The sequence below is a fragment of the Patiria miniata genome, unplaced genomic scaffold (genome assembly GCF_015706575.1).
Source record: "Patiria miniata isolate m_02_andy unplaced genomic scaffold, ASM1570657v1 HiC_scaffold_6, whole genome shotgun sequence".
NCBI classification, from domain to species: domain Eukaryota; kingdom Metazoa; phylum Echinodermata; class Asteroidea; order Valvatida; family Asterinidae; genus Patiria; species Patiria miniata.
In genome coordinates, this window is record NW_024037073.1 from 17279823 (window position 1) to 17298164 (window position 18342).

The 18342-nt window shown below is 43.0% G+C and overlaps 1 protein-coding gene across 1 annotated transcript; it reads left to right on the forward strand.

The window, feature by feature from the left end:
* The first annotated feature begins 796 nt into the window (after positions 1-796).
* On the forward strand, positions 797-17241 carry LOC119743098 (endothelin-converting enzyme homolog). The gene is made up of 22 exons (XM_038219451.1): positions 797-1161; positions 2736-2858; positions 3258-3422; positions 3948-4031; positions 4335-4555; positions 5549-5620; positions 6589-6654; positions 7699-7815; positions 8506-8577; positions 8916-9052; positions 9746-9968; positions 10407-10505; positions 11026-11103; positions 11552-11661; positions 12318-12379; positions 14109-14160; positions 14373-14440; positions 15046-15176; positions 15440-15505; positions 15857-15943; positions 16485-16561; positions 17020-17241. Exons 1-22 carry the CDS (start codon positions 1029-1031, stop codon positions 17117-17119), a joined length of 2343 nt encoding a protein of 780 aa, XP_038075379.1. The 5' UTR covers positions 797-1028; the 3' UTR covers positions 17120-17241.
* Positions 17242-18342: the final 1101 nt, after the last annotated feature.

Below are 18342 nucleotides of genomic sequence, written 5' to 3' on the forward strand. Positions count from 1 at the left end.
CCGAGGTTACCGTTTTCTCAGATTTTTGTCTCGAGTATCCATATTTTAAGAATGTTTGTGTCGGTCCAGATCGTAAGTGGGTGCTGAATGGGAGACTTTTGAGACGTTGGTCGCCGCACCGCTCTTGGGGTAAACTCCATACCAGAAACCAGCAGGATGCTTGCAAGGAAACAGCGTCAGTGAAGCTTTAAATTAGAAAACAATCAGCACCGGAAAAGGGAAATGTACTAACAATTGCCCTCATCGAAAGTGCATGATACAGACAACTCCTGGCAAGCATCAGGGTGACCGTTTTAGCCGATTTTCGGTCAGATTTTGTGTTAAAAACGAGTTTGACAGATAATTTGAAAGAATGGATTTTTTGGGCAGATTTCCGGCAGAATTCTGCAAAAATGGTTATTGGACAGAAAAACATATCAAATTTGAAAAAAGGAGGACATTTGTTCAAAAAAGATTCAACTTTTCAAACAAACCTTTGTATAATGGGACAGGTTGGCTGGTCTAGGTGCTGAGATTCACTGGGAACCGGACTTCGTCGTGATGCAACCGCGCGCGCGTTTTGCCTGAGATTTACGCATTAATTTCATAACATCTTTATGTGACTATAGATTGTTTATAATGTAATTTGAACCTTAATTAAGGAAATACTACAAAATGTGCATGTGATTTTAAGTGTGTATATACTGTATTTCGAGTAATTTGGGGGAATTTGGCAGATTTTTGATAAATCTGACAGATGTTTGTAGTGCATTTAGCAGAATTTGGCCATGACCTTACGGTCACCCTGGCAAGCATAAACAACCTTGTTTTGCCGTCATTGTCAGGACCGATATTCATTGCCTTTGAGCTCCATTGTGGATCATGGCGTATACGTGTACTCCACTGGCGCCACAATGCATCACGTAAGTTATACTAATATTATTGACATACACTAGTACCATCGACATTACACCTGTTCCCGAATTTAAAAGGAATTAGTTGCATTCTGTGCCGATCTACGGGAAGTGCATTTGGAATATTCTCCCACCATGGAGGACAAGCATACAACGCCCTATCAGCTGGCGCTCGAGGACTCTGTCGCCTCCAAGTCTCACAGTAAGATCCCCCTCATTTTGCTGGGGATCTTCGCCGCTGCCACCATCGTCCTAACGGTCACCACAAGTGAGTAGAGATGGAACATTGTCCGGGAGAAGTGGGGTGTTGTGAAAACCTTGCAATCTGTATAAAATGATCCTCAAAAGAATTAATCTTAATTAAACCGTAAAACAATTGTAAGGGGAGGATCCAGGAATTTGCGCGGGGGGAGGGGGGGGGGGGTTGGTTTCATCGGCCAAAAACTGAAATGTAGACATATGGCTTTTTGTCCGGAGACTTGGCCTCCAGAAATCAATTGGGGGGGGGGGGGGGGCTCGTACCATACTTTCAATGGGGGCGTTGTTCAAATCCGACGATTATTAAGACTATTATCACAGAATTGTGTACATATACCTGCTAATCAAGCTGGCTCTGTCCATATTTTGGGAAAAGGCGGACATTATAACCAGTAAAACATTTTTGGGTGTCGGAGTGGGAGGAGGGGGGGGGGTGTTCGAATTTTTTGCATGCATTTCTGTGGAAGCAGTCCAATCGTTTTGTTACTGACAACACCCAACATTGAAGATGGAGGCCTCCTGTATGCGTGGGCCGTACGGGCCCCGCGAACAGCCCTCTGTATACGGAGATTTGCACACACAATGAAAACTCTGCCAGGAGGTTGTTGGGTCATTCCGTGTCAGACCAACGCACTTTTTTACCTCATGTCTTCCGATATTGATAAAATTTGCTGTGCTTGTACGCAGTGGCGTAGCCACGGGGGGGGGGGGGGGGCGTTGGGAGGCGTGGGGGGCGACACCGACAGCCCCCCCCAATGAAACCTTGTCGCCCCTCAAGTCGCACCCCAACTGAGATTTTGAGTTTCTAAAATAAATATCATTAGGCCAAAAAAAAAAGTCTCCGGTTTCTGGTATGCGCGCGCGTCGCCGTAGCCATGCGCGTCGGCAAAATGAAAAAGTTTTTTTTTCAATGAAAGATGATGTCTCAAAACCGCCAAACTCACTGGTTTGACTGGAATTCTGCTGCTGCGCAATTTCAACGTGTTTTTAGATGGGGTTATGATCGAGAATAAGCTTTATGTGGCCTCTCTGGACTCCCATATATTTGCACTAAGTTTAGTCGGGCACCATTTGCAGTCATCAGCCGACATTTGAAACAAAAAAGTCGGGTAAAAAAAAAAAAAAGCCGCGTCGCCGCACCACTTTTTGGACAAGCTCCATACCAGAAACCGGAGACTTTTTTTTTGGCCTTAGCTTGAGGGACTATGTAATTGCAGTGGACGCCGCAATTTTGATACAAAACTGTAATCGCTTTGATAAATCGTTTATTATTTAAGTTTAAGTTTTTAAACACAGAACTATTGTTTTTTTTTTTAAATTATTCTTCTGTAGGTTGTATGTCAATCATTTCATATTTGTTTACTGGAGTTAAACACAGAGATTTTTTATTTGGATTAAACAGGTACTCTGCAAAACCAAGGGCAGGCCAGTCGGCCCCTGAAAAGTTGGTCACGTTAGTGCCCCTATAACTGGTACATTCCCCCGGGGAACACCCCACCCCCCAAGCCCCCTGAAGCAAACCCTGACTACTCCACTGCATGTTCGATCGTCTTCAAAATTTGACGAGTTTGGTTTGTTTTTCAGTTGTTTTCGTGCTACAAAAGAACGACATTGCCGCCGAACTGGACAAACTGAAGGCGAATAAACCACCGGTGCTCGTGGATCTGGATCGGGCGGTCTGCACGACGAAGCAATGCTATGACTCCGGTAAGAAAGGGATCTTATGCCCATTCTCTTTATCTGAATGACCAGGTCGTACCGGTGACAACATGATGACCGACGCTAGTTGCAGGTCCTTTAAACTATCGCTCATCGAAGGAATGTCACAGTTCAGAGACCGCAATGACACACTTTCGAACGATTATGAACTAATGTACCATGATACCACTTAAAAGGTGTAATTGACTATAGTGAGAACAACTTTCAAAATTCCGATATCTCTCCCTGTATTAATAACCAGGTTTATGTTTCCTAATCAAAGTTCGTCCAACGGAATGTGAAACTCGGGAATCAAAAGTTACTTTGAAAGTTTGCCGCTGTTAAAAACGGATAAGGGCAAGAGTTAAGTTCTAGGTTTGATATCGTGTTTTCTCTTCATTTCTACAGCGTATGAATACCTGAGTAATATGAATCAGAGCGTGAATCCCTGCGATAACTTCTACGAGTACGGCTGCGGTGGCTGGGTCCAGCGCTACGCCGCGCGGAACATGACTGGCTCCTATACAAATATCTTGACTGTCCTGGGAGACGAATTGACAGACAAGTTGAAAGGTAATTCATGCCACTCAACATAAGCTCACGAAAACGACTGTCATCTTCCAGTGTCGTCTCATCCAATCTTCTCACATTCTTCTCCTGAAACTGATTTTCTTGTGTGACATGTCAAAGCCATCGTCTTCATCGTCGTCATAATCTTGGCAATTGTTTCTATCATCGACATCGTGCACCGTCTTTTTCATCGCCATCACTATCTAAATCACTGCCACTGTCGGTTCTTTTTCCACCGTCATTAATGTCGACATACACATTTTAGTTCGACAATGGCAGCACTGTCCTGACTCCACAGTCGCTACCAGTCTTTTTACTTTAGAGACATCCGTATCGACAGTAGCGTCATCGGTAAAAAAATCTGCCCGTAATTTTACGGTATATTCATTGTCAAATAAGTCGCCAACCAAATACCGTAAAATAACGGTCACTTACGGGTTTCCTAATTGTCATTGTGGTAATTTTACCGACTGTTTGTGTCTAAGAAGTTGTTAATTAAAACTGCCATATTGGTCATTTCTTTATCAGTTATATTTGAACGGAGTCCCGTTGCCGGCGAACCCTCGTCGTATCACATCGTAAGGAACGACTACCAGTCTTGCGTAGACATAAGTAAGTTATTATGAGTTGTTCTGTTAAAGTTATAAGAGTGACATCTACCCTTCTGCGCAGAGCTCAAATACTTGACAATTTATAACTGTTATAAAAGACCAATGACAAGTTCTAATGTCCACGCCAGGCTCTATTCACAGGGCGATTTTTTGCGATTGTTGTAAGTCATTGATATTTTTTGTGCGCATTGTCAGTAATTTGACTGCGTGAACTATAGGAATGTTTCTATTGTTATTCAGTTTTCTAAAAATTACAAGTTAACACAGTGAATTTGAGACTTCCGTTTTCGCAAATATCCAACAGACACCATCAACGCGTTGGGAGCCAAACCTCTGACGGACGTGCTGACTTCGCTGGGCGGCTGGCCGGTGCTGGGGTCTATCCCTGCCGGCGGTAACTGGAACGCCACCGAATTCGACTTCGAGAAACTCTGGGCCGCCATCAGGGGCACATACGACGTGAATTTGATTGTGGCCACGAGCACATATCCCGATCCCAACAACACTGCCAAATACAAGTTGGATGTAAGCTCTTAAGGATACACACTCTTGAAAAAAAATGGAGTCAAACTCGACCGGATTCCGGGTTCAATTTGACCAGGTATTCTTCTGAGTCAGAATGAGAATTTGTTGCCTTAGAGTGACAAATCTCTCGACCATAGTACGATTTTTTTGATGTCAAAATAACACTTTCCCGATTTAAATGGCCCAGACAAAGGACTTAGAGAAGTGCCAGTTTTGACCCAGAAAGAGGGTCAGTTCAGATATAATTGAATGACATGAGACCCGGCATGTTTAAGAACGGTGTACTCGTAGTGTTGTCTGTAACTCTTGTAGGTCAAATAGGGAAAAATGATATCTGTACCGTCAAAACAATTGGGGCTGTCAATGCTAGGTATTGAAAAGGTAAAGTGCAATGTAAACAGTGCACCGATAAATCTACGCAGATTCGCAAAAAAAAGACAAATGCAAAATACTTTGTCTCTCTTTATGAAATATTTGGATTAAAGGAAAAGAATAAAATGGTAAAATTACAGGTAAACCTTTACGAATCTGACAATCCTTCTGTATTAGGGTACTCTAACAAGTCCAAGGTCGGAGTTGACCCGGGATTCGGGTCATAATCTTCCGGGTCAAATAACATTTTTTCGGGGGTCAAAATAACACTTTTCCAGGTCACAATATAACACTTTTCCGGTTGAAAAAAAGACCCATTTGGGGGGTTCAAAACGAACCCGGCCTTGGAAAATGACCCGAAACAATAGTCATTTTGACCCGGAAAGCATAAGGTCGAATATGAGCCAGATTCCTTGTCAACTATGACCCGTTAGAGCGGATTGGAGTCGAGTGCATGGCAATGTTCAATGGCTCAATTCATTTTCCTATTTGGGCTGAGTTCCAATTTTAAGTTTTAAAGAACTGACGTTTTCAGTAAGGTTAAATGGTTCAGCCCTGTCTCCTGCTGTTGCGTTCATAAATTGTGTTTTAAAGGTGTTTGTCGTTTGTTTTTCTCATCAGGCGTTCCTTCCTGAGTTTGTGGTCCCGTCGGTCGACATCGACAGGACGCTGAGCCAGGATGTGAGGGCCCTGGTAAGGACAAGCCCCTAGAAATGATCTGATTGCTTCAGATATTTCGGTGACTTTTAGTTGTATTATTAAAATAGAAATGAAGAAGTCTTTCCATGAGCGCAGGGGCAGGATTAATGTTCCGTAGGCCCTAGTCGCCAGTGTTCCGTGGGCCCTATGGGCTCCGTGCACAAGTACCTCATCAACGGCTAGAAAAGGAGAGTTGGGGTAACCTAGACTGGTTCCCAATCCATCCACTGCGAATTTCGAATGTATCAAAAGGTATAGGAGGCGGGGATTAGTCTCGGAGACCATTGCAAGTATTTGCGCGCCGAAGACGCATGACGCTCACGCGAGGACACGGTGGCTTTTGCACATCAGGAAATCGTGCGTACTTCAGGCGCGAACCAGTACGTCACACACGCTGTGTGTCCCGTCCACGGAGCTCTCTAAAACGCGCCCTCTTGTTGGTGCACGGAGCCCATTCTCTGCACTAGCCACCGTATTTGCGTAGGCCCTCACATTTTTCGTAGGCCCCTAATTGACCTATTGCCGTTTGCGAGTTTGCCACGCCCTTAGACAGTCCTATGGAGTTTTTGTACACTAAGATTGGTTTGTCTCAGATTTTGCGCGTTCTGCGTCCATTTGTGTATCAGATAATTGGACAGTAGTTCACAGGCTGCACTGACGCGATTCTACCGCGATATGTCAATTTCTTTTCGCAGGCCCTAGGCACATTGCGCACTGTGCCTATTAGATAATCAGGGTCTGCATGAGCGCGTTGATATATAACTGTTTATCGGACACAGTACAGACTGAAAACATGGCTGCGTACGGAAAGCCGGTTTAACAACACCGATTTTGTTCTTTTCGACTTTTATTTTGCGTGCAATCGGCAGTTAATTGTGTTTGGATCAGGAGTCACAAGTTCTTCACCATTTATGACGCTGATTCTTTATGATTACAACATTAATGTCATTTATATTTTCCAGATTGACGAGCGAGAAGATTCTAGGAGCTTGGCGGTGAGAATTCTTTTGGACGAGAACTATTCGAAGGTAGGTGATGATTGTTCTTATTTCCCCCTCAATACCAAAAATCAGACAATAGCAAAAACAGACTCTAACCCTGACCCCCCGGAAGTCCCTCGATGGGTGTTACACAAGATGTTGAGGATGATGGAGATCGAGAGACCACAATGTCCAATAACGTCCTTGAAATGGCAATAGCGGATGGGCCTGCATGGCAGGACAGTGCATGCTACAGACATCCTGCGCTGCCCGCAAGCCGACTGGTGCTGTGGGAACCGACTCATGGGTGAAGCGGTGGGGAGGACAGCGGTCGAGCTGTGTCGGTGTACTGAGGAGGGTTGTTGGGGCGGAGATCATGAGGGAGGACAGAGGTCGAACTGTGTTGGTGACCTGAGGAGGGATGCTGGGGCGGACACCATGAGGGAGGACAAAGGCCGAGCGATGTCGGTGTCTTGAGGAGGGATGCTTGGGCGGAGACCATGAGGGCGGACAGAAGACGAGCTGTGTCGGTGTCCTGAAGAGAGATGCTTGGGCGGAGACCATGAGGGAGGACAGAGGTCGAGCTGTGTCGGTGTCTTGAGGAGGGATGCTGGGGCGGAGACCATGAGGGAGGACAGAGGTCGAGCTGTGTCGGTGTCCTGAGGAGGGATGCTTGGGCGGAGATCATGACAGAGCTGGCTGCCTGCATAATACGGGATAAGGGATACTTGAGTCACCGTAGGAGATCCCGCCTGCGGGCAACACAATAATAATTAGCAACAGCCTTCCTGCCAACGCCTTGAACTTTTTGCCTTTGGCAAGTTATCACTGTTGAAGAAAAGGCGTTTAGGCCGACATCAACATGAAATCATGCAATCATTTCTCGTGAAATTCCGTGTGGCACGGCCGAAGGATTTGATGTCTTTGACAGGCACAGTTGCTGGCGTGCTACGAGGACGTTCCCACCAACTTGCCACGGCCTGCGTCCCTACATCGTCGCAATATTCAGTGCAACCTGCACAGTGAAATTGTGCTAATATGTTGACATTTTGGCACAATCGTGGTCTTATTTTCCACTAAATTTTCTTTCAGGAGAGAAAAGCATACCTCCAGTACATGATCGACATTGCCGTGGCTCTTGGAGCAAACGAGACAGTAGCGAAGGAGGATATGACGAAACTCATCGAGTTCGAGTCGCATATGGCTAACGTAAGACATTCGTAAAAATTCGTCTTCGATTCTTTCCTTGTCAACGTTTGCCGTAAATTAAGGGCAAATGGCCTTGTAAACTGGGTTTATTTATACGAACGGCTCCTGTATCCAATTTGCACATCTTGCAGCCCGAAGGCTTATTTTAAGGATGTGATTTGTTTTTTAGTTGTAGTTATAGAAGTTTAGTAGGTCATCAAGTCTCTCCGTCAATTAGTTAGTTAGTTAGTTAGTTAGTTAGTTAGTTAGTTAGTTAGTTAGTTAGTTATTAGTAACAAACGTTGATTTGTTAGTTACAAACGTTGCAATTGTCTATTGCTCCTATATTTTTTTGCCAAATTTCGACCAAAGTTTGTCAAAAGTATCAGTGACCAACATGTCACATGACCAAACTTTGGTCAAAGGTCATCATGGGGTATCTGGGTGGAAAATCTGGGGGGTTTTCTTTTACCCAAAACAGTCCACTACTCCTTCAAGAATGGACATGGGCACAAAAACGTGACTTATGCATGAACACGAATTCTTTGGGCCGCAGCTTCCGAGATCAGAAAGAGATTGTTTATTTAGTTAATCGCTATGATGTTGTCGAAATGCGATTTTCCACTCTCCTAAGTATGAAAATATACGTATAGATGTTAAATGTATGATAAGTAAAGTAAGTACAAAACAACTGTTGTTGTTTTTCTACAGTTGACTGTGTTACATCCGGACGATGGAATTAAGTACGTTGAATACACCTTCAAGCAAATTGGAATGGGTGTGGTAAGGATTCGACAGCACTGCTTCTTGTTGTCGTTGACGTCAACACAAATATATACTTTGTACAAATATCATGAAACGAGTCTTGTTTGGACTGAACAAGCCAAATATCTCATATTTTGTACAGTTTCCAGACAGAAATATAGTCAGATCCAAGTTTAGCCAAATACTGTGCCTCAATTTCTTCTCTTAAGCTACAATCAACACATTACCGCTTGCCGGCATTATTATTAAACCTAATGAATATTTATCATCACATTTGCACATTATAGGCCTCTTGATCATCCCATCACACTTGTATCATAACACTGATGGCCAAGCTATCATTAATTTTCTCCCAGATCAACTGGACGCGTTTCTATCAACTAATGTTGCCGGCAAGTGTCAACCCAGGAGTTACAGACGACGAGCCCATCGTCAACTACAGGCCGGACTACATTGGCAACGTCACCTTGTGGCTCAGAGACCAAGACGACAGGTGGGTAAAACAAATAATAAATAAAGACTATCGTAATCTAGATTCACAGAAAGAATTCATTGAAACAACTTTGAAAGTAATTCTTACACACTAATGGCCGTTACCATCAACATAAAATCCTCCTATCGGTACTGTTTTGCCGAACGTTGCTTGCCGGGACATTAGGATTGGCAGTTGTATATAGCAGCCTCGGTGTTTTTATCTCAGGACGGGCTGCGCTGTCTTATAGATAGGCATGGCCTACAGGTTAGGGTTAATTCAAGACTCTTGATCAGAGGGTCAGGGGTTAGAATCCGGGTCCTGGCCACATGTTGTGTCCTTGGGCGAGCTATACTTCACGCCCACTTGCCTCTCCACCAGGAGTGTGGATGGGTACCGGCATTAGCTTGGAAGTAACCTGATATGGACTGGCATCCCATCCAGGGGAATAGAGATATTCTCAGTCAATTCATGCCTAAGAAACTGAAGATAAACGCCAACCCGATGGGCCAGATTAACTCATGACAAACTTTACCGTACTGACTTTCTACCAGACAAGAAGAAAATATTCTTCGTCCTAATTATATTCTGCGGTACCAGTTCTGCATTATTTCTTGTATTTGAAGACTCATCGATCCCGTTGTACTTTTGAACATGCCATCAGATTTTAGACGAGAAAGAAAGTTCAGAACGGCTATTTTCTTTCCCCGTCAGGGTCAAGGCCAACTACATGATCTGGCGTCTGGTGAGTGAGCTGGTCCCCTTCATGAGCGAGACATTCCTAGCCATCGAGCAAAAGTACCAAGAGGTAGCGGACGGCACGTCGGCTGCCACGCCTCGCTGGAAGACATGCGCCAAGAACGCCAATAAGATATACAAGTATATCAGCGGTAGAATGTACGTGGAAGACCACTTCCCTGAGGATGCTAAACAGAAGGTATGGGACAGCAAAGACTGTGGTTTCATAATGATAAGTACCCCCTCAACGGGTATAACAAGATTTTGGAGAACACAGGGAGGGACATGTTTGAGCACATTTCTGACGCTAGCACACTTCGCGCGAACACGCTACGGGTTTATTGTGCACATACGCGCAGTACGCGCACGCGGTGTGTTCTTGGAAATACATATGCTTATCACTGCATACACATTCCAAGTAGGCCTAAATACTAAAACCTTGAATAATTATAACTTTTACACTCCGGTTATTGATCACATTCACAACGAGATTATAAAACATAATCCGAATACAAACCTTTCTGAATATATAGCTGTGAATATACCAATAAACATTGAAGGAAGAAATTGTATAAGAATTCGCATAAGAAATGCACATAGATGAATATTCTTGTTTAATGTATTTTTCTTCCTGTAGACGCTTGAATTGGTTCGCAATTTGCAGACTGCTTTCAAGTCCATGCTGAAAACAAATGACTGGATGCAGGAGGCAGACAAGGCGGTGGCTATTGAAAAGGTAAGGTCAAAGGGTCATCATAAAGAGCGACCAAGCCACACAACTCCGTTTGCATCAAAAGTGTCTAACATGACATGGCTCGTGCGAAATTATTTACACGCGAAAGATCCGTGTTATACCCCGAACGGGCATCCGCGAAAAGAACGTTTGGAAGAAGTATGCATCGTTTGCAGTGACTGTCTCCGAGGAGAAATGGTTCTTAGAAGTGTTGCAAACCCAACGTCTAGTTCACTGTAGTAGGAGCACACTTCCCAAAATACATCTAATCGGAACCACTATTCAGTAAATTTTTAAACCTTTTTAACGATGCATAATTTTCGAATTGCTTGGTCGATGAGAAAGTTTTTCGTAACTCCGGACTCGGTCACTGAATGATTCGATTACCTTGTGTAACCACATAGCACGGTGAAATCAGGCTCTGTTAACTGGCTGCAATATTTTAATTAAAACATTGTGAGTTTATGGAATGTAAATTAGCCATTTGTAATGACTGTTATTGTTATTATTATTATCCCCTTAGGCAGATGCTATGGACATCGCAATTGGTTACCCAGAATGGATCAAAGACAACGCCAAGCTAGATGCGAAGTATGCCGATGTAAGTAGCAAATGTGTTTGGTAGTATTAGGTGACGCATTTCCACCCCGTGTGTATGTTCGGTTGATAAAGGGTGACCAGGTTGCTGTCGTGCATGTATTTGCCAAAGAAACACTATACCTTTTGGGTAATCTGGATCAATTGAGGCCTCATTTTGAGGATGGTTTGCTAAAGGGGGTTGCCTTCAGTACGTCCTCGGAGTCTGCAGTTCTAGATGGCAAGTTGTGGTTTGCTGTTGTTAATACGGAATTAAACAATTAAAAGAATCAAAGTGAGGCTTGAAGCGTCGTCACGTGGCTCGTTAAGCTCTCATCACTATTCCAGTATCGCATTCTGGTACAGTATAAAGGTCACATGCACAGACCAGGGAGGTCCAATCATGTTTTAGCATACACACAAAAATATAAAGATGAATGGTATCCAATTCTTGTCTCTTTCTCTGCCCAAAGGTGACTGCCAAGGACGATGAGTATTTACAGAATAACGTGAGATACCGCGAGTGGACATCCCAGGGTGAAATGGCGCTCTTGCGTCAAGACGTGAACAAAAATGAATCACTGTGAGTAGGGCTCGAATGTTTGGATATTAGGTATACCTTTCCAGTTGCACGATCTCAGATTACAATTTTTCCGCACTTTGGGTATTAATCTATCAGTATGTATAGCTTTTAAAAGAACCAGCAATCTTCTGCAATTTCAAACTGTACCTAAGGTTGTACATTGATTTCCAGTTCATCAGGCCAAATGAAAAAAAAATATGTTTAGCGTCCCCTCCCGCTTCCTTTTTGGAGGCCGCCTCGTTTTATTTTTTTTGTTTTTGTTTTGTTTTTTGTTTCAACCGAAATTAATGACAAATGTTAAACAGCGACATCATTTGCATCTAGGCCATATAAAGCTGGTATGTCATTTCCTGAGTTCAAGTGGTGGCCATTTAAAGAAAAAAAAGCTGGCGGCCATCTTGAAAAATAGCCCGGTGGGGCAACCATTTTGGAAGGGAAAAGAGAGCCTCCTCCTTCCACTTTTTCAAAAAGGCAGGACGCTAAACATGTTTTCTTTTTAACTGACCTTAATATACAACTGACAATATAATGTGTACTTATTTTTACCCCCAAAATGGTTTTTGTCCTTTGCATGAAATACTTAAAAGAATTCAATCATTTCGAGGCTTAAAACTGTCTACATGTTTTCATCGATGATTTATGTTTTTCTTCTATAGGTGGGCTACCCGTGGGCCGGCCGTCGTCAACGCTTTCCATTCTCCGTACGTTAATGGAATATGTAAGTTGTCGTTTAGGACCTCGTCCAGCATCAACATGTCAGACAACATGTCGGAAACACAAAAAAACACCTTTGAAGCAACTCTAATAAGCCTCCGTACTAATGACGTCACACTTTGTTTACCTGTGCACTTCCCTATGGAGCCAGTAGGGGCCCACGGTCCACTGAGCACCGTGTGAAAGCACACACGTAAACAAAGTGTGACGCCATTAGTACAGAGGCTAATTGTTGAGCAAACAAACACTTCACCTTTACACCAACCCACACCAACCCTATCCCACGTGAATCATGTTCTTGTCACTCATGCATCAGATACACTGCCAGTAACTAATCTGACCGCATCGGGTGGACCCCAACCGGCCGTCGTCAATGCTTACCATTCTCCATACGTAAAGGGAATCTGTAAGCTGTCGCTTGTAGGACCTCGTCAAAGATCATCATGTCAGACAACCTGTCGGAAACACAAAAAGACCACTGAAGCAACTTCAATTCGGGCAATTCACAATGCAGTGCGCCACCAAGAGTTTGCCATGGAGAGTTCATTTTTCCCAGTGTATTGTGGGAGATGGTCGACAAATTCGCAGCGCGGGACATTTGAAATTGTTAGTTTTTCCGGTCAGTAGTTTCGTAAGCGTATGATTCGAAGATCTGTTTGCCCTTTTCTTATCATCAATATGGTGTTTTTTGTGAGGCGGCAGAACGCTATGCTCCAATTCATAACATATTAGATCAAGCTGTCTACTGACACTCATTCAAATGAGCCATGTTTTGTCGACCGTATACTTGAAAAATGGACTCGCCATGGCAAACTCTTGGTGGCGCACTGCATTGTGTATCGCCCGAATTGTCGAGCAAGCAAACACAATCACCTTTACACCAACCTACACCAACCTATCCCACGTGAATCATGTTCAACTCACTCATGCATCAGATACACTTATTACCAGCCACCAATTTAACCGCTTTGAGAAGCTACCCTAGCCGACCAACTGCATTGGACCACCGACCAATCGACCGATCGGACCACCATCGAGCTGTTTATCGATGATTGACCGACCTGTCGAGCTATCAAGCGACAACCAACTGCCGGACTGACGATCGATCAACCGACAAACTGGCAAACAGACAATCAACTGACCAACCGCTAGCCGAGAAATGAACGATCCAACCATCACGCCAACCAGCCGGGTGCATACCTACCTATGTTCCCCAATACCAATATTCCCCAATATGTTCCCCATAACCCTAACCCTTACCTAAAGGACTGAGTTTGTTTTTGCATTCAATTGGGTACGTTGAACAATAGAGGACAATAGGGTCCCCAGTTCCCAAAGGTCCCCGATTTTAATCGTGTACAAAACATAATGGGAGGTCGTCCTAAAAAGTTAGGAAGATAAACAAAAGGGGCTCAATAGGGGGTCCCCGATTGCAGGAAAATACACACATTGTGTGTGGAACATCGGTATTGGCAACCGGCCCACCATTTTGATGCACAACCGACTCAATCGGGGACCCCCTATTGTCCCTCTTTTGTTTGTGCACTTTTAAGGAACACCTCCCATATGTTTTGTACACAAATCCAAATTGGGAACCTCTCGGGAATTGTGAACCCTATTGTCCTCTATTGTTCAACGTCCCCTATTGAATGCAGAAACAAACTCACACCCTTCCACCTACCGACCAACCAACAATGAACCAAGGCTATCATCCAGATATTCTTGTTTTCTAGGCTTCCCCGCGGGCATTCTTCAACCGCCTTTCTACCACAAGGATCTCCCCTGGTGAGTAAAAATCACTACAATAAACTGAACTCCATACATTGTTTCTTGTTAGCCCTTCCAGACTTTTTTCCATTTGTATAAAATGAAGTGAACAGGTGAAACTGAAAGAACCTTAGTTAGCAATTATGCTAGTTAGCTTTGGTTTCTCAACCTACCGTCGAGTTCATCTTTTCATTAAACCAAATGTACCAGTTTTCTTTATTGTATTTCAGGTACTCCAATTATGGTGGAATCGGTGTCGTCATTGGGCACGAGATAACCCACGGTTTTGACAACAGGGGTAAATAAATCTAGAAGTCACGTGTGTGACTTCCTACAAACGTTTATTGTCGTGAAAAAAAATATTCCAAATGAGGAGCCATCGCAAACTCTTCCTTTTAGAGGCATGGCAGCCATTTCTGAAATGGGGGGGGGGGGGGGGGAGCGCGTCTGCTCTCACCGTGCCCACAGTAGATAATTCTATGGCCGATTTCTCACATTGTTGTCTGGCCAGTAACCTATATTGCTATAATGATCTCATTTGGTAACACTACAATTTCCACTGTCACCGAATCGGTTTAGGGGCAAAATGAATTTCGGGATTTGGGTGGGAAACACGTATAAGAACAAGGTACAACTGCTTGACCGAGAGTGTTATAAAAATCCTCATGTGGTTCATAATATCTGAATAGTAACGTAACAAACTATTGTGTGAAAGGCATGCATATAATATGCTGACATCTGTCGTGCGAAAACGAAAAGAAACTCAACAACTTTGATGAGAAATGTTGTTGACTTACAATTCAATTAAAATGGGACCACTGTGTCAGTAGTATAACTCATCAATTGATGGGAGGCCGCTATTTCTAAGAGTTTCAATTCCAATATCTTGGTCTATTTTCACAGGGAGACGGTTCGACAAAGACGGCAACAATAAAGTCTGGTGGAGTCAAGAGTCCATCGACAATTTCGTGGAGAAGAAGCAGTGTATCATCGACCAGTACTCCGAATTCGTCATGCCGCAAAACAACAGGAAGGTAGGTTTCATTTTTAGCCTTTTCTTAAGTTACATATGGCGAGCAGACTGTTTAATAGCGCCCTCTCCTGTGGCTGCCACATCTTAAAGGAAAAGGCAAACAAATTCTTTTCGTCAATGACCTTCCGTTTTCTATAAAAAAAAAAACCCCAACAACACACACTAGGGAAACGACTAGGTTGAATCGCTGTAAATTTTCCATTATCTTTCGCTGTAAAAGTTGTCCATTATCTAATACCTTATATAAATTGTTTGTTAATACAGCTGAACGGAGATAGGACGCAGGCTGAAAACATTGCTGACAACGGAGGCCTGAGAGAGTCCTACAAGGTATCATCAGCATGCATATCATATGTTTAAATTATAAACAGTGCAACTGTATTTTATATCACAAGTCCTCTTGATAATCCAGGAAAGTTAAGAAACTGTTTTGTGCCCAATCGGCTGATTGCATCTCGGTCACCAATATGAGGACATAATCAAGTTTCCCCGCAACATTCCCTTGAGTAATGCACAAAATGAACGTTCCGGGAACTCATTTTCCGGCATATTTTGCGGGATTATTTTCGAGTCCAATCCTTTCATTGCATCACATACTCCTTTATAAAATTGTGCACGTAAGTGTATGGTACAATATAAATTTTCTTCCCAATTTCCCCCCAAATGTCCTCTTGCATCTAGGCCTACATGGACAACATACCCGAGCAACCTCGTCTCCCCGGCATTGACTTCACCGAAGAGCAGATGTTCTTCCTGTCATATGCCCAGGTATCAATGAAAACTGATCCATTCAGCCCCGCCCACACGTGCGCATGGACAATATGCTGGGCGTGTCATATGCAAATGCACGCATATCATTTTTTTTTTGTGATTGGTCAATACATCTGGAGGCGGGGCTTAGTAGTTCGGTCTGTTATAATTTTGTTTTATCATAACATACAAACCCCTTTGAATCAATAAAAAGTGGCACACTTCTTGTTTATTCCTTTATGGTAATTTTCACTTCCTTATAATTTAGAAACCGATTCTCGCCCCAACTTACAGACCCGTCCCTTCAAAATACTTTGAAACTTCTCAACGGCATGAACTTACAATGATTTATTGTATCGCTCAAAAAGGTTTCATGTGAAGTTGGACAAAAACCACAAAGGCCGATATCCCGCAGGCAAGACTCTTGCACAGCTTGGCTAAACACAAGTTTTCGCACTTATCCTTCTTAATGTACAACAACAGTTTGAGTGAATGTAAAATGATTCAACTAGGTTGAGCCATTTTAATGAAAAACTTTGATTAATTTCTTGCAATCCAGCTTTGGTGCCAGGCGTTGACACTGAAGGGCGTAGATGAGTACGTGGACAAGTGGAAGCACAGTCCCGGCAGATACAGGTATCTAAGGTGTTTTCGAAACCTCGGCTTTATTGTCGCCCTTGGCTTCGGCGACTTTAAACCCCTGTCTCTGGGACTTTGGGTCAATACAGGCCGAGAAGCTTGAAGCATTTTGCGAGTTTGAACGCCGAGAATAAGTCCGAGAATAAGTCCGAAAAAAAAACATCCCACCACACTAAAGACTTTCGAATTATCATATAGATTCTGCGAGAACACTCGCAGGTTTAACAGTTGAAGTAAAGAGAAAATAATGCAATTTTGACAAATTGAACTACAAACGGTTTGTTAATATGCGCTTACGAAAAACAAGAACGACGTGGTAGCACTTAAAAAGAAAACTATAACTTTATTTACCTTGCCAACTCTAGAGCTTTAGTTATCTGTAACCAACCAATTCTATAAAAATACATTTTCAAAAATGATAACTCCGTCTCGCCTTATCTTTCTCGTTCGCACAGAACCATCGGTCCGCTGCAGAACAACGAGGCGTTCAACGCTGCGTTCAACTGTCCGGCTGGAAGCTACATGAACCCGGAAGTCAAATGCAAAGTCTGGTAGCCTATTACTTCCTCCAAGAATAGACCTTTTGTGAAGCAGCCATCTTAAAGGGCTTATTTGTTGTTTTAATTCAGTAACAATGAATTCACAAAAGGGTCAGGCAAGATTACCATATGCGAAGTTCACTAATTTTCCTTTGTATTGACTAACAAGCCCCCAGATAGCAATTTCATGTCATCAAAGTCAATTTGAGCAGTGAGAAAGTACAAGCATTTTCTTAGAAAACACTTAGAATTTTTCAGTCCACTCTCATAGGGTTTGTACACAGAGTGTTGAGTGAACTTCGTATATGGAAATCTTTCCAAGGGTCACACTCGTATTATAGCCCAGCGTAACAAAGGCATTGAAATTAAATAATATTCATATATGCATACGTAACGTCAGCAGTATAGTTGTAACAATAAGCCCCAATTCGCCGTCTTAATTGTCCTCTTTTCTTTTAAGATTACTTTTAGCTGTGTATGCAGGCTTAACTATGGTTTAAAAATCGACGTTAAACTTATGCAGACTTATGCAATTATTCCTGAAATGTCTCTCAAACTTCTTAATCAACAACTGTATTAAAATATAGAGAACAAGAATGATATCTATCTTAACTAAATGAAATAAAGTATATTCTTAAACTCACCAAAAGGTAACAGCACACAATTGCTACTCTATGGCTGCCTGACCACTATAGTGCACACATACAGGGGTACATGTATGTAGCACACATATGTACTCGTGTTCACTTCGTCAACTCATCTTGGCTGCTGAGCCACACCTATAATAACCTGGGACAATCCAGCGAGGCACTCATGCACGCCAGGAAAGTAGCAATTTGCATGACATAAGACTACAATACAATGCCCGTTTTTTTTAAAGAGACGCCGTACGGAAGAATCTGCCAGCTGGAGCATAGTTATGGAATAATTTCAAATTATTTGCTGCCTTAAAAGAACTCAGTTCTCAAGGGTGCGACTGGCTACCGCCCCTTTCGGAATGGATGTAAGTAGGCGGTTCATTGCATGAAACATTTTCAGATTGTGTGCCCTTCACATGTTTTTGGTAACATTTCTTTCATAGACTTGTTTTTGTGTATATCGCAAATGAACCCAATATTTGCAAACCTTGACATATGCAAATCTGGTACACGGTTCCTTGTGGAGACATGGGTAAAACTGGGAAGAAAAAATTGTATATGTCTCCACAGGTCAATTTCTATAGGTGAATACGTCTCCACA